General features: G+C 38.7%; 1 protein-coding gene across 1 annotated transcript in view; it reads right to left on the reverse strand.

Moving 5' to 3' along the window:
- PIGN (phosphatidylinositol glycan anchor biosynthesis class N) overlaps positions 1-16057 on the reverse strand; it is an 86739-nt gene that overhangs the window by 40557 nt on the left and 30125 nt on the right. Inside the window, exons 11-13 of the mRNA XM_018076893.2 lie at positions 15714-15769; positions 3000-3078; positions 697-879 (exon numbers count right to left, since the gene is read on the reverse strand). Coding sequence (XP_017932382.1) covers positions 697-879; positions 3000-3078; positions 15714-15769 — 318 coding nt within the window. The remainder of the gene's footprint in view (positions 1-696; positions 880-2999; positions 3079-15713; positions 15770-16057) is intronic.

Here is a 16057-nt window from a genome sequence, read left to right on the forward strand (position 1 = left end):
CCTATGATTTTCTACTTTGTGAAAAATCAAACCATAATAACCTCGTCAAAAAGACCTTCCTTCATCTTTGATGTCTTCTGCTGCACCCTTGCAAATCATAAAGAGCAAGAGAGTAGGTTGCTCTGTGAAACCACAACTCACTTATTAAAATGGGTTATATATTTAAAAAATGTCATGATTGGATTGCACAGTTTCTGAAAACTGATTTAAAATTGCCAAAGAGGACAGGAATAACCATAATTTACATGCAAATTTTTTTTACAGTAAAGAACAAAAATCAAACTGGAAGACCATTCTTCCAAAAGAGTACTATTACAACAGAATGCTGACTTTACTAAAATTAATGCTGAAAATTGGCTCCTGATTCAAGACACATCCTTTACCAGTTTTAAACCACTACGTTTGCTTACAGTTGCGTTAGCATCTAGTAAAATGCAAACCCGTAGGAAGGAAGAAACTGAGGAAGCACAGTATTGCATATTCAGACTTGCATGGCTTAGGAGTACTGATCCTAATAAATGGACCAAACAGTAACACTACACAGGATTACAGCAGCTGGGAAACTCAACAGCTTGCCACTTTCCACATGAAGTCAAAAGAAGTGTAAGGTGTGCAGTTTGTCCCACACAGAGTCACTGAGCACAGATATAATGCTGAAAACTGATAGAAAAAAATAATTATATGTTTTCAACCTACCTTATTATTAGTTGGAACAGTCTTGGTCAAATTGGTATGGGTCTTGATAATCACCAAAATCACGTAAGTTGTCCAGCCCACAAAACTCATTGCAATACTTAGACCCAGGAATAATCTATCATAAGTATGGTAATAAGACAAGCCTTCCAAAGCAAGGTTAATCAGGGTTTTGCACAAGGATACCTGGAGGTGGACCAAACATATAAGCAACAGTTTATAAGTGTAAGTTCCCCATTCCACAGATCAACCTAATTGACAGCAACTGGAGCTCAGGCAGCTCCAGCACTCTTGGTGCTCATGTCCTCTCCACACTCAGTTACAGTGTTTTGGCCAGCACCAGGTGCTGGAGAACGCACTCTTTTGGACTCCTGTTGGACATAAAATCAGCCATCGCTTGGCTCCTTAGCCATCCTCCCTGGCCATGACAGCAGTTAGATGGTGAAAGTTACACAGAGAGCACACCTTGAACACCACCTACTACCAAGCATGTCACTGGTTTCCCCATAAGCATTTGACTATATATATTCCATAATAAGTTAGTCCCTTGAAAAACAGTCATGTGCTTCTGAAGGCACATTTATGCAGGAGGAAGATTACAGATGCAGCTGAAACATGGTCACTCTCCACAGCCTTAAACACCTCCTTCCTGGGGTTCAGAGACTACACTGGAGTCCCAGCTTCATTCACAAAGCAGCTGCTTAGGGTTCTCAGGACGTAAATCATCTGGACACAAGAAGGGTTGTATCTACTCTAATCACAGGCCCCCTTACTCAGTATCTCCAATAGGGAGACATCATGATAAAAACAATGGGTTTTCCCACCATGAGTGTCATTCAGATGTGTTGACTCCTCTTATTTACCCAAAGATGGGAAGCTCATCTGTGTTATTTGTGGTCACAGAGGATTCCCTAGCGGTTAAAAGATCCGTAAGGAGGAGTAGAATAAGAAGTTGAACATACATGATGATGCTTCTTTATATGTGCAGGTATTCAGTTGGGACTTAACAACAGCAATCAACAGAAAAAGGTATGGCCACAACCGAAGAGATCACAAGTCTGCCAATGGGTAAACTCACCCCAAGTGACAGCATTCTAGAGGATACAATTATGACTGTATATTTGCAGTGCAAAAAGCTACAGAGTTGAGGCAAAGAATCATTCACATCCCAGCTTCTGGTAATGCACTGACCTTCCTGCACTGCAATACAGGATGCTAAGGACAACCAGGGCACAAGTGCAAGTCTCATGTGCCAGTGATCAAGAGTCAACTTGAACACCTGGGGCATTCAAGCGAACAAGGGCTAAAACTTACATATAACCAACAACACAAAATCGCAGGTTCTACTCCTGAAAGGTACAAAATGTCTCCTACAAGTAGACGTGACAGCCAAGTAGAAGTATTAGGAAACCAAAAAGAAAACTCGCTCCAACAGCAAAATAGATCCATTTATTTAAACTGAACTGTTTCCAATTTGCAACAAAATAAATAAAAAGGCATAAGGTATAAAATAGATTTAGCTGTCCTGTGCATAAAATAGTAATTTATTGCCCCGAGAATCATATTAGGGAAAAAGAACTGAACCTTAATACATAATGGAATTATTCTTCCATGCATCTGGCAGGTTAAATGCAATCTTATATATTCAATTTTTTCACGTACTTTTTAACACAGAAGTCAATGACCAAACTAAACCTGTTAAAATGAAAGACTTCTTGGTATCATTTAACTCTACAAATTATTTCTGTGAACATCAGAATACAAGCACTGGTGAACTGCACCCATCAAGTACCCTATCAAACAGTGAGTGGAAGCAAATGCTTAGGAAAGTAATACTGGAACTGGAAAGCATGATTTCCTATATGGTTCCCAGTCTGACAAACTGAAAACGTGAAATTAAAACCAAGAACAGCTGGTTCAGGTAAAAGAACAAAAAAAAACCCCAAGACCTATGATGGAGCAAAATATCACTTTTTTCTCATGCAACTGGCAGTCTAAGAAGTGTGAACATGAATTACATTCTTCAGTTTCTCTCTCAATTTACCCTTTTATACAGTGGAAAACAAAAATATATGGTGTGTCAGAATACTATGGAATGGTAATAGTTTAAGAAGTATGAGAAAAAAATACAGCAAGTCAGTATTATTGATTAGAACTAGTATCCAAATGCAAAATTTTTGAGACTTAAAGTGAAATTTTTTTTGTGTTAATGAGACATGCATCATAGGAGATGAAAGAGTTTTATTTCTCAGTTCATTTCAATTTAAACAACTCTAAATATTTACATATAACAAAAACAGACTTACCGCTTCATTGTACTTCTGCTGCTGAATATATAATCTTATTTTCTTTAAAAAGTTTATTTGTTCAGATTCAGAAAGTGGTCTGTACAACAATATAAAGAGATATTAACATTTCTTTTTTTCATGAGCAGAAAAAAAAAACTTTGCAATAAAAAAATTACTCTGGAATGAAACATAACAAAAATATTCTGAACTTCATTAGAGGCAAATAGGTAATTGAGACTAATCTATTCCTCTACATCTATTCATACACATGTCAATATGGCTTCTGTTTAACCTATCTCAAGATTTTTGCATTAAGAGACATTTCTTTTATGTAGCTTATCCCATCTAATACTGCCAAAAATTATCTCCCTTGTGCATTATTATTGACCGTTGCCCTGGACAAGAAGCATAGCACATCCAAGAACTAAGCAGTTTAACTGATTTAAAAATATTGTAGGCAGTTTGTAAGCCTGACAGCATAGGATGATTTGCTCAGGTTCCACACTAACAGTAGATGATGCATAACAATCTTATCTTTGAAAAGTTATAAGCTTGTCTGCTGTTACACAGGGAGCTATTAGCAGAGTCCCAAGAGCAGGGGATAACACAGTCACCTGGCTACACTGAGGTCAGTGATAAAAATCTCTTTGATTTTAATGGATTTGATCATCAACCTAAGTAATTGCTACAATTCCTCTGCCACAGAAAGTAGCAACAAGGACAAACAAGCCAGTCAATCAAACTCCACCAAAGGAAAGGGGAAGGACCAGTTTCTCCTGTACCATTTTCTTTCCAAGTTAAGAAGAGGAGCAGGCCAGAGGATCCCAGGCTTGCCCTGGGTAACTTATAAGCCAAAGCACAATCACTGGCGCTCTAGGCCACCACAGCAAACTATCCTGGGTCACAGCTTTCTGACAGCTAATGAACACACACAGCAGTTTTGCACACTTTCCACAACATCACCGTGGCACAGCACCACCTCCCCAGCACCCCCAGCATACAATGGCCCAGCTGCACACCTCCCTCCCTCACACAAGCTCCTTCACATGCTGCATACACAACCACCAACTTCATGTTTCAGGCAATGCCAAATCAGGACCAGCCCTGGGTCACTCCCACTCAGCTGAACCACAGGGGCAGGTCTTGATCTTACACAGCTGCTGCGTGGAAATGCTCATTCCTGCAGCTCCCAAACACTTGTAAACCTCTTTTGCCTGTAGCCCAGCATCAGCTGATATGTAATCAACAATACATACATACCACCTTTTGAGCCATGAAATATATTGCAAGTATTCTGTGCCTGAACAATCTGAATTGTTATAATTAATAACATCCTAGTATATTTTGATGCTCTTTCCTTAAGTTCAGAGCACAGCAGTATTGTGCAGGAATCTTCCAAAACACTAGATAATAGGAGCAGCAATGAATCTTAGTATTGAGAAGAGTAACTGTATTAAAAAAATGTTTTTCTCTTTTCAAGCTAGAAAAGAATTGAAGGATGGTATCTATGAACAAGTAGGAAGACAGAGGTCCCATGGAAAAGGAAAAAGGGAGGAAAAGATGATGACAAAGTGATGGTAAGAGTTTGATCACCTTAACTTTGGGGGTAGAACAGAGGATTTTAGAAACCGGAGTTGAAAAATAGCAAAGTGAATATTGGTTGTTTCTGCACCTTCATGACCCAATGGAAGCCAACATTACAGCTCCACAGCTTGAGGGCTACAGTTGGAATCAATTCTTAAAGTAGGCAAACCAGATCCAAATACTGCCTCAAGGAAACTTGTGGCCCTCAAATTTTGCCGAGTTGTTTGGTAGGGGAAAGGGGGCAAAACACCAAACGGAGGTGGGACTTTTCACCATGTGTGAAGATTAATAGGAGAGAAAAAAAAAAGACAGCTTTTAGGTAAGGATTTAAAAGAAAATCTGGAATAAATATTCAGGTGCTTTATTCAGGACTTAAATATACATCCAAGATGTTCCTATGTTCCCTGTCTAATTTTTATTGTCTTACACATACTATTTTCTGTGAATTTTATCCTTGTCATATTCGATGCAAGCTCCTTATAAAGTAAAATTGTATTTTACTTTATATCTTTAGTCATTTAGCTATAACTCCCTTATTATCTTTTCACTCTCAATGAATCATTATATTATTAACGAACAATAGTCTTCACCTATTCCTTCTTAAGAGGATAGCACCTGGGATGTCTGTACACGAATGGTGTAACAGAATAAATGGGATTTTTAAACACTAAAGTTTCAAGTAAGTCAAACACAGAACAATTATTTTGTCAAATGGGGCTACCATTAGCAGGGGCATTGTTAATTTTCAATAGCTAACATCATACCACACATTTTAGCTTATTTCCATAGATACGCTTTTCAGGAGGCTGATCTTACAATTGTCTAACAACTGGTTTTGTAAAATTTATTAATTTCTATGAATATGCAAGGTCTGATCATTATCTTAAGATAGTTTTCCTCTGTATTAAGGAAAAAGGCAAAAAAGTGATTAGGGAACTTTTGTATCTTACACCAGCCTATAAAGAAGAGTTAGCAAATATGCTGATTATCCCTTAATTAAAGAATAAGTATTGCTCAGCATAAGCATCCATTGAGAACACTGATTTGCTTCCTGAAGCTACAAAGCAGATAAGAGATTTAAAAGAAGCCCCTTGCTAGATGTAGCAGAAAGCAAAAACAGACAAAGACGAGCCATGAACAGAAGTGGAAAGTTGCCTATAGAAGAAAGCCATGGACTTTAGAAATGGTGATTCTATAAAGCCTACAAGACTCACAAAGGAAAAACAAAACCACAAGGAAAATTTAAATCTGAGAAGTAAAAGCTTGAACTATGCTTAGCACCACTTAATTTTAACTTAAACTATTTAAAAGGTTTCCAATAGAATACAGATAGTGTTAGAAAAGAATAAACTGATCAGAATCATTTCCCCATGTTTGAGCATGCAACATCCCAGAGGCACTAGCAGTATGTCAATGTATTTTCAAAATCACTTAATGCACATGTCCATGTAATTAATATTAGTAGTAATGAAGTTAATTTATTGATCATTATTAGAAAGATTTTGAACCCTAGAAGGAAAAAAAAAGGTATGTGTATACACACTTTTCCCAGTTACCCATCACCAAAATCCAATTCTACCAAATTCAAGATGAATAGACTTGACCAGTAAAATCAAAAGTCTTTTTCCATAACACAAAAATACCTGTCCTATTAAGAGATACACACAAAGATAATCCACTCAGTAGATTCAATTCCATCCTCCTATTCTTTTCTTGAAAGTATTGCAAAACACATTCACTGTAAAGTGAAGTTCTCTGAGAAAAAAACCAAGAATTCCATGGTCATGCATGCTATTAACATACACATTCACAATATCATCAGGATTCTAAAGATTTAAGTCTACATTCTTACAGAAAACCATGGTTGTTCTAGAAGAGTAATTTTATTTTCCATTATGGCTATTAGAGATTAATTCTAGTTCCAGACAGAAATCACAGCTTCATCCATGAATAAACATAATTAATTACAAAACAAAATGATTGGCCTAATCATGCAAGTGGCTTGTAAGTCTCCCTTCTGAGATGTTAGCTACCCTTGTCATAGGTATACCTGACAAAATTAATCTTTCCAACACATCATTCATGCTTCATATAAGCTAAGCTACTTGACAGCACTTCTCAACAAGACTGTGACAAAGTACATTCACCATAGCAATGTCAAGGGGATCTCTCTTTGGCCAATGAGTCTTGTTTATCATCACACTACAGAAATTACCATCCCCAAAGGCATAGGTAGCACGCTGCAGTCAAACCACTAAATAAAAGAACTCAGAACAAAGGAAGATGTCTTGCAAATACATCTGTATCCACCACTGCTAGTTTGTTAATTTTATTATAATTGGTTATTTGGGTAATGATTTATAGTCATTTTAATGCATAGTAAATTTTCCAGAATTCTGCTATAAAGAGTAATCCCTTAGGATCTGTAGTAGTTTAACACTTAAGATGCTGCAGATTTAATAATGAAAGTCAAGGAAGCATCATAGACCTGTAGATGACATATACAAAGATAAAGACTGAGATCTCTGCCTAGTTCACCGTCAAATGAAAACAAATTTATTTCAGCTGTTTCACTACATATATTTACTACATATACACACAAGCTCCATGTACCTAAATATCAGTTCAGTTCATGCACATCTACACCCTTCTACCACTGCCTTCTCACTCTTCCCTATCAGAAAAAAAAAACTACTGTGCATCCTACAACTCTTTAGGAGTGGTAAGATTTGCAGAAGATATAGTGGTCACATTTCTGTGATCCATATCCAGCAGCAAATCAGAAGTAGCTGCTCGGCAGACTTCAGCCTTCAAACTTTTCATATTGGCTGGCTGGGGGATGGGGAGAAAAGGACCAACTCCTGTTGATACAAAACTAAAAAAGCTAAAAGCTATGGATATACACCCCTTGAACCTTGTGATAGCCCCATGATGGAGCAAGGCCTTCTGAATAAAGCATACTAGAATTTTGTATGGGTTGCCTTCTTCTGAACACCACGTAAATCAGAGCTTCTCACTTGCTTTGCTATGAAATTTCTAACTCCAAAATTGTTGGCAGCAAAAGAGCCATTAGAGTGCTACTGTCCAAACAACTCCAGTAACCTCTTCTGCCAAAATGCTGAGTAATTACAGGTTCTTGTCCTCTTCTTCAGAAGGAAGATCCCTGGTATCATAGTGACTTCCAACCTGAAATAAATTGCCCAGGTTAATGTTGCCCATCTCCACTGGTACCATCCATACTGCAGAGCGGCTGAGGCCTCTGCCACCCACACCTGTCCTCTGCCACTCTGATACTGCTGGGGGCAGGCACCAGTGCATCTCTGCTCTCACCATGGGAGAAAATTGTCAGAAACAGAACCAGGTTCAAACTCTGTTGCCACTCATCCGTCAGTGAGAGGGCCATACCATGGAGGAGAGATGGCTTCCAATCCGTCAGTTCTGCAAGCAGCTGAAACAGTACTTACAGGGCCCACTATTACTGCTTTGATCCACACTCCCACTGCTGGCAAAATGTCATCTTGAAAGTGTGGATGTAAGACTGGTCCGATGTTTTTTGCAAGGCTGCTATTCAAAAGTTATACAAGTAGCCGAGCCAGTGTAGGAAAAGGCTTCAAAAACCAAAGTCAGTCTCCCGTGAAAGCTGCCTTCAAACACTCCCAGTGCACAACAGAGATGGCAGCTCAGAAAGCATCACACAGGTAATGGGAAAGTAGACACAGATCTTGCACTCAACACTATTAATGTAGGAGAAACCTGACTGCACGCTTATTCCTGCTCCATATCAAATTTGTCCCCTATTAGCAACCCATGATTGCAGAGACAAATGAGCCTCATTTTATCATTCAATTGTTTCTTTTGAAAGTACAGTGCACAGTCTTTCAGGAGCAGAATAAAAAGCATAATATAAAACCTTCCTACTTCATCAACAGCAGAGAACAATAAGAAAAACAGTGCATGGGAAGTGATGTAAAGTCTTGAGTTCATTCAGGGAAATGTGGAAAAATTGACTGAATAAGTATTTCAAAAATCAAAGTCTGGAACCATGATATTTACTTTCTGTTGAACTTGCTGCATGGTACAGAGTACATGATGCTACTAGGGGCAATGATCAGGAAAAAAGAATGTGTTCCAGTTCTTTGGCCTCATCAAATTACCTATTTACGTGAATTTTAATGGCCAGAAACTGAATTTTTCCATTTTCAAAATGTGTTCAATTCCAGTTCTTCAGATGTGCCTTTTCAAAAGAAAGAACTGTTCTACTGTATCTGCCAAAGACAGACTGAAAGCACATACTATGAGATATAGAGACAGTCCTTTGCATATGTTTTACTTTTGATCAGAGAGTGAAGTTTCAAAGATTAAATGACTGGGTGGGTAACTCAGTGATCCTTAATCTGCTTAAATAGCCTTAATCTTACTTGTTTACTAAAATATTTTCAGGTAAGCTGCTAAAACAGGCAAGTCCTAACAAAACCCAATTTTCATAATTCAGAAGCAAGATGCATGTTGATTACAGACAAAAAAATTACAGCCCCATTTTCAGTGTGCCAAAGCTGTGCTTTTTTAAAGAAAAGTTGCTCAACATAACCTACACTAATGGGTTTATTACAGCTTTTTAGGCCCCAAGACCCTCAATATTCCCTCTTCCAACTTGATCTACTCTCTTTGCTCCTGCTGTTTCACTGCCAGGAGTTTCAGTTTTGGAGTGTCTAAATTTCAAGCAGGTTTTTGTGTTTCTGGATTTTCTGACTACTGTGTTATATTTTAAGTCAGACAGTCTAGCTGTAGGGTTCTAATCAGTTATTTTTGCAACCTTTTTTTTGTTTTAAGAAGCATTAAAAAGCACCACTGGCACTCCAAAAGAAAGAAAATGAGTAAGAAAGTCAGTAAGAAGCTTCTGGTTTTAAGTTCTGAGGTTTTTGTTCTTTAAAGCATAATGAAATGAAGGGAGGACACACACACTTCCACAGGCCAAAGGTAGCAAAAAGCATCTTTACTGACACGCTGCAAAAACCCACCAATACATGTATGCTTTTGTATTCAGATTTACAAACATGCACAGGAGGAAACAGCAGGACATCAGTGAAGCCCTAGCAAGTGGTCTGACTGCTAATGGTCTAATCCTGGACTGTCAAGTCCCAGGAATTAAAATAGCTTTTTAATGTCCACAAATCAGCATCCCTGATGTAGCATATTTGCATATTCAACAGCAAAGTGCCTTGGGATATTTATGTAAATCCTTTCGATAGCAGAGATGAGAGAAAAAGGAGCAGACAAGTTAGCTGCCAGCTGCCAAATCACAACAGAGAAGCAATTAAGGTAACTAGGCTGCAGACAGCATATTTTGCATGTAAACTACTATGACAAGAATTTCAGACAACCAGAGCCCAGGAGCAAGGAGGCCACGCTCCAAAACTGTCCCTTTGGCCCCCTCAAAGTGGAACTGAGAAGCTGGATGCAGGGATCTTCCAGGGACAGCAGGTTTGTCCAAAAACCCACAGCAGGACATGATGTTGCAGCCTTGGAAAGGAAAACTGCTTCCTAGGGAAGGTGGAAGCTCCTTGGAGTAAAGGAAATGTACCACTTTTAAAGTCTCTTCTATTTTAGTACTACAAGGAAGGGACGTGTGCTAACTCTAAATAACAACACCCTACCAATGCTGTAAGTCAGCCCTCACATCTGCAAGATGCATGATGATTTATATCAATGATTTATGACAATGAACTGGGTCTAGACATCTGCAGTGTTGTGACTAGGTAGCGTTATGCCACAGGTCCTCTTCTGCTCCACAATCCTATATGCCAGTCCTAAACTCTAGTGACCATTTTTCAACCAGTTGCAGCCAAAGCAGGCAGCTTGTGCTGTGTTTGGGTAAGTACCTACTAGCAGGGCCCCATGGCCACCGAAACAAAAGTCTGGGAGACCATCCATACTGATCCTGACCAGGAGACCATCATACATCAAGGAGTCAGTGATCCACATGATGGTTACCCTAAGTAGGTCCAGGCCTGTGGTGCTCAAATATCTTCGCCACAGGACAAACCCAATAGCTGGCAATAACTGAGGAGCCTGCAGGCATCTCCCACTCCATACCAGAGATTATAGTACCTGCCTGCCCTCATGTTTATCTAGAAGTGCTGCAAGGAGTTCTCATGTAAACCTCCATTCTGTCTGACAGTAGAAATGACTACCAGAATTGATTTCTTAATAGAAAATCATATAGTAGCTTGAATGACCAAAACAGGGAACTTCTCCAAGGCCAGCATCTGTGCAGCACCATCAGAAAATCCACCTGATGCTGCACTAACAAAGGGTACCCAGCATCTGAAGGGGTGTATGAATTACTTGCTATCTGCATTCTTCCATTTATTTTCTTATTAAAACAGCTATTTTATTTAGCTGTTTGTTACTGGGCCTTTCTTATTGAGATCCAGAAAGAACCTTGCACAGTCTCCCTTACCTCATGCCCCAGAGCAGAACATTCTCTGCCCACCCCATCCTACCACCTGCCTGTATGTCCTCCCTCACCCTCACTGCATGAAGCCTCACAAGTTCCAAGAAAAGGCCAAAGGGATTTATAGTCCAAGAAAATAGAGAAATATACATTAATCTCATGGCATTTTATCTTATACACTAACCTTTAGCCCCCTCTAAAGACCTTACCTATTCCCTACTTGATAGTAAATCCCATTATGTCTGGTCCTCTTGAACAGAAGCTGCTACCAGTAAGCTTTTCATGTACAAACTAGAAGCTCCTGAGTGTGCTGCTGAAACTCAAGACCAGAGCAGGATGCCTGCTTTCTAAGAGGACTGCCTCCTCTCTGAGCAGCATTTAATAGAGTGCTTCAGACACAGCCCATTCAGTGAAAGAGCAGCTGACATTTTTGCCAAAGAGCATGCATTTTACAGCACGAGCATTGATTTCTCCCTAGAGAGACAATACATATACTATTTAATCAGTAGGGGGTTTTTAAATAATAAAAAACCATTGTTTTCATTCGATCCCTTTGTCTCTACAGCACTGCAGTTCTGTTTTTTGTTCACACGTAGATGCACAGGTTCCTAAAGCCAAGGGTGGAAGGGAGAGGGCTGCCAGTCTACCTCCCTGACACCAACAGGCTAAAGATGCCCGTACTGGGCTGTTTGTGCCAGCAGTCCCAGCAGCAAGCTTATGTCTATATTCACACCTGATAAAACAATAGGGACAAAGTGGAGAAAGGAAAAGGCTGGCTGCCTTTTCAGGGTTCACTAAAAATTGATAGAAGCTGCTGCCCCTCACTCTTGACCACAGGATAAAGGGGTTCTGCAGATAAATCAGTGCTTCTGCTAAATCAATGGTCCTCTGAAGACACAAAGTATTCAGACAAATGGACAGGGAGAGCAATCACTAGTAGAATATCCTTCCCTACTTCAATAGTTTCAGCCTTTTCTCTTGACATTCATTCCTTAACGTTTGCTCTTGCAATGCATTATCACACATATCACGGATATCTTACATACTACCAGTTATTTAAATAAATGCAATTCATTTAAACAAAGCAAGAATAGGATGTTTCAAAGGATGTACTGACATCTTAAGGAACTCTGCCTCGCCCAACGGTGGGGAAAAAAAAAATCACTTGCTTCACTTTGATCCAAATGTCAATTTTGTAGAAATATCTATTATTAAAGTTTTGAAAGGCCATCAGACAGAGGCAACAATGTAGTGCTGTAACTCCAGTCACCAGAGAAAGGAAGAAAAGAAAGGTATTTTTTTTAAGTTTCTATAATCTTCAAAGACACTCTACACTCTATTTCCTTTCCTATCACTATGACAACATACATGACGTGCAATTATGTGGAAAGACTCAGTCTCTACATGATTGATACTTCCTTGCACCAAATCCATCCAAATATTTAAGAGAGTTATATCTTAATTTATACTACAGGGTAGACGAAAGGGAAAGAGTTACATTTTCATACAGTGAGAGAGAGGGGTACATTTTTATTCATTAGCTGCACACTGCACATTAAAAATGCAGTGACTCTTTATATAAATATGTAAGTTATAGCTGGATTATACACACAAAAATAAGTATTTTGGATGATTAAAATGTAGTATTCAGACAATTAGGTTACCTGAAAAATGCAGCATCAAGTGCTACGAGATTTTTCACATATGAGAAGATACAAACTTGACTTTAAATAAGATACTTAAGCTATTTCCTGTTAAAAAACCCCCTCAGCTCTTATTGATATCAATTTAAAGACATTCAATAAAAAAGCACATCTAGTGGAAAGCAAGCACTGATTATATATAATTTAGCTCCTCATCTCTTGGATTTTTTTGTATATTTTGGTTCTTTAACTACTGCTCTTGCCATCTTACTGTGAGACATCACAACTGGAACAGCTGGAAGCACAGCCCTTCCTGAAAGCACTGTATACACTGGGAATACGCAAAAGAACTCCCGTGCTGTTGTGCAACTTACTTGTTAAATCTCCTGTACCTGTTGTGATAATCAAATTGTATTAATTGTTTAAGAGGATTTTAGGGCAATATTGATGCCCCATTTACCCACCTCACTACACTGTCCTTCTGATACTTCCTGAAGGATTACTTCCACAGATCAAAGATGCCAACCTTGGGAATGTTTTTGCAACGGTATCATCTGGCCCCTTGGCACACTCTTCTTTGAGATGTGCCAGCTCAGCAGTTGCCTTAAGGTACATCAAATGGTCAGAAAGCTAAGATAGTTCACTATCCTGGACATCAGTTTTCCTCTGTCAGCAGTCTTCAGATTTGTCCTCTCTCTTCCTTCAAAGCATCTGGTAACTTGGCACCTCCTTTTCTTACACATAAAGGTCAAGGCATTGTGCCTTTCTTATCTGAAATCTGATAAGAAAAGCCTCTGATTTTGCTAAGCAAATAGTTTTTGAAAATACGTCTTTCATAGTTGGGAAAAAAAAAGGTAGGGAGAAAAAAGAAGGGGGAAAGAAACAAATTTCAGACAGTAAATCCTTTCATATATCTAACTGGAACTGCAGATAAGTATTCAATATCAGCAATGGGTACCATTCTGCTCCCTTGGGAACAGGTTGTGCACCTTGCCTTGCAAAATCAGCAGATACTCACAGCTGCGTTTCAAAGAAAGTCTTTACCGATACACCTCGCAAGCATAGGCACCTCCCGCTAAGTAATTCACTGTGGCAGTGGGCTCCCTGCCTTCTGCTTAAGCAACAGCCACCACTGGCAGCCGTGATGGTTGCATCTGGCTCAAGTTGGATTTGGGGGAAACAGGTAACAACATGGTAGCTGCTAAGGGCTATAAATCTTGCTCAACAGCAGAGGGCTGGTTGGAGGGCTGCACCAACCGAAATACAGCTGGTACACAAGTATGACTATAAGTCAACCAAATTACTCCATAACTAGTGGACAGTCCAGGACCTGTTGAGCTCTCCTGCACAAGAGGATCCCCCCTTGAGTAGAGATGCCTCTAGGTTACTTCTTGAAGCTGAGAGATTCCTTGCCACAATAGATTCTCAGCAAGTGATTATTAGCATGCTAACTTGGAAATCTTAGCTAAATAATATAAAGGACTGTTTGAGCACATATAATCCTTTAGACATAAACCACTGACCAAGACTGGGACTAAGTCTGGACTCAGCCACACCTAAACTCCCTCTAAGAAGGAGTTTAGAACGCCAGAGTGTCCTTTCTGAACCTCACAACTCAACAGGAGGGTCTCCGTTACAGTTTTGTCTGACCCTGTCCTCCATTCACTAAATAATCAAGTGTACCTTGCCACTGAATTTTGTTAACAGCTGTCGCATTTACTATCAAAATTTCCTAAATCGTGTTTTATATCAATAAACATGTTGCTACTTCTCTCTTATGAGTGAGGTGCATCACTCCATCTGTGACATTCACACACTGAAGGAATTATTTTGGTGTCATATAAAAACCATTCTTGGAAGGACCATTAATCCAGATATTGATTCAGAAAAGTTTTAAGAATATCTAAAGAAAATAAATTTATTTTTGCAATAGACCATACCAAATAACTTTTTCATACCAAGTTTTAGTCGCATTTTCAAAGTGATAAATGTGTCTGGCATTTCCACTTAAAACAATCCAACATATCATAAAAAAGAAAAGTCACCAGTCCATAAGACAATCAGTAATACTTAGTTCCTTTAGAGATAAATATAGCATTAAGAAAAGCACATCCCATTTTATAGAATCAGTCTTATTTCTCGAGGAAAGGTAAAATTTAAAGAGCTGTGAAATCAAACTAATAGTCATCCCCACAGAATCAAAGATGACCGACCATCCTTTCCATATGGCGTTTTATTTCATATAGATCAGTAAATTCTTTGATAATGCAACTGCCATTCTTAATCAGAATTTGATCTAAAAGATTCATTATGTGCCAAAGATTGACTTGACTCATATCTCAGAGATTGCCTTGAACTTTCTCTTTGAGGAAGCTAGCGGTATAAAATAACACAGTAAATGTCTGTTCAAACAGACAGCAATCATCTTTAGCAATAAACATACTTCACAGGAAGCGACTCAAGTACTTTTTACTGCTGCTATGATTTAAAGATCTTAATTAACATCAGTTTTATTTCCCAAAGGAAAACAGCTGCTCTCGGTGACAAAGCATTTTTTGAGCACTCCACAAACCAACAGCAGAAGTGAACACTATCACATGCACCCAAAGGCAAAGCTTTTAAAAACCTTTAGAGGAGAAAGGAAAAAGCAGCTTTAATTGGATAAGGCAGAAGGGTAAGGGGGTCGGTAACTGTTCCATACACTAGAACACAGAGTTCGCAGATACACAAAGCACTACAAAAACTCCCTCACAGCCCTGGAAACACTGACACTAGGCAACACCAATTCTAAAGATTTTGAGGTTTTTTTCTGGATGGAATGCATTTTTTTTATTTTTAATTAGAATTTAAATCACAGAAGAAACAATTCTTAGATCAACTTTTAGATATACATAAAAACAAGAACAGATTGCATATCCTAACCCTATAGGGATAGTATCATTTTAAAAAAAGATTCGAGACTGAATTTGTTCTTTCATCTCACTGAAATACCAAAATGAGTGATACAACAAACAGTCGGATAAAATATATATAGCTTTTACAGACACTTACTTGAACGGTGTGAACAGAAATGACAGTGTATTTTCCTTTTTCTGACTCATCTTAACCTGCATAAAAGAGCATTAAATCATTACATGCAAGTTGCAGCAAGATTAAAAATTGTATCAGGAGGTAAACTAAAAAATAAAAATCACAGAAATTTCTAAGACTTTGGAAAAGGAACGAAATCACACTGTGAATATACTGTCCAGGAAACTAGGTGTTACACTCCAGCATGCGCAACTCCTCTGAGTTCCTGGAAACTCAGACCTGCTCTGAAGTAAATAAAATAAACAATGCACCAGCTACTGATTTTCTCAGAAGGACTTCTACAGTTTGCAGGATAAAAAGAAGAC

Source organism: Manacus vitellinus, unplaced genomic scaffold (assembly GCF_001715985.3).
Source record: "Manacus vitellinus isolate BGI_N305 unplaced genomic scaffold, ASM171598v3 scaffold_33_pilon, whole genome shotgun sequence".
NCBI lineage: Eukaryota > Metazoa > Chordata > Aves > Passeriformes > Pipridae > Manacus > Manacus vitellinus.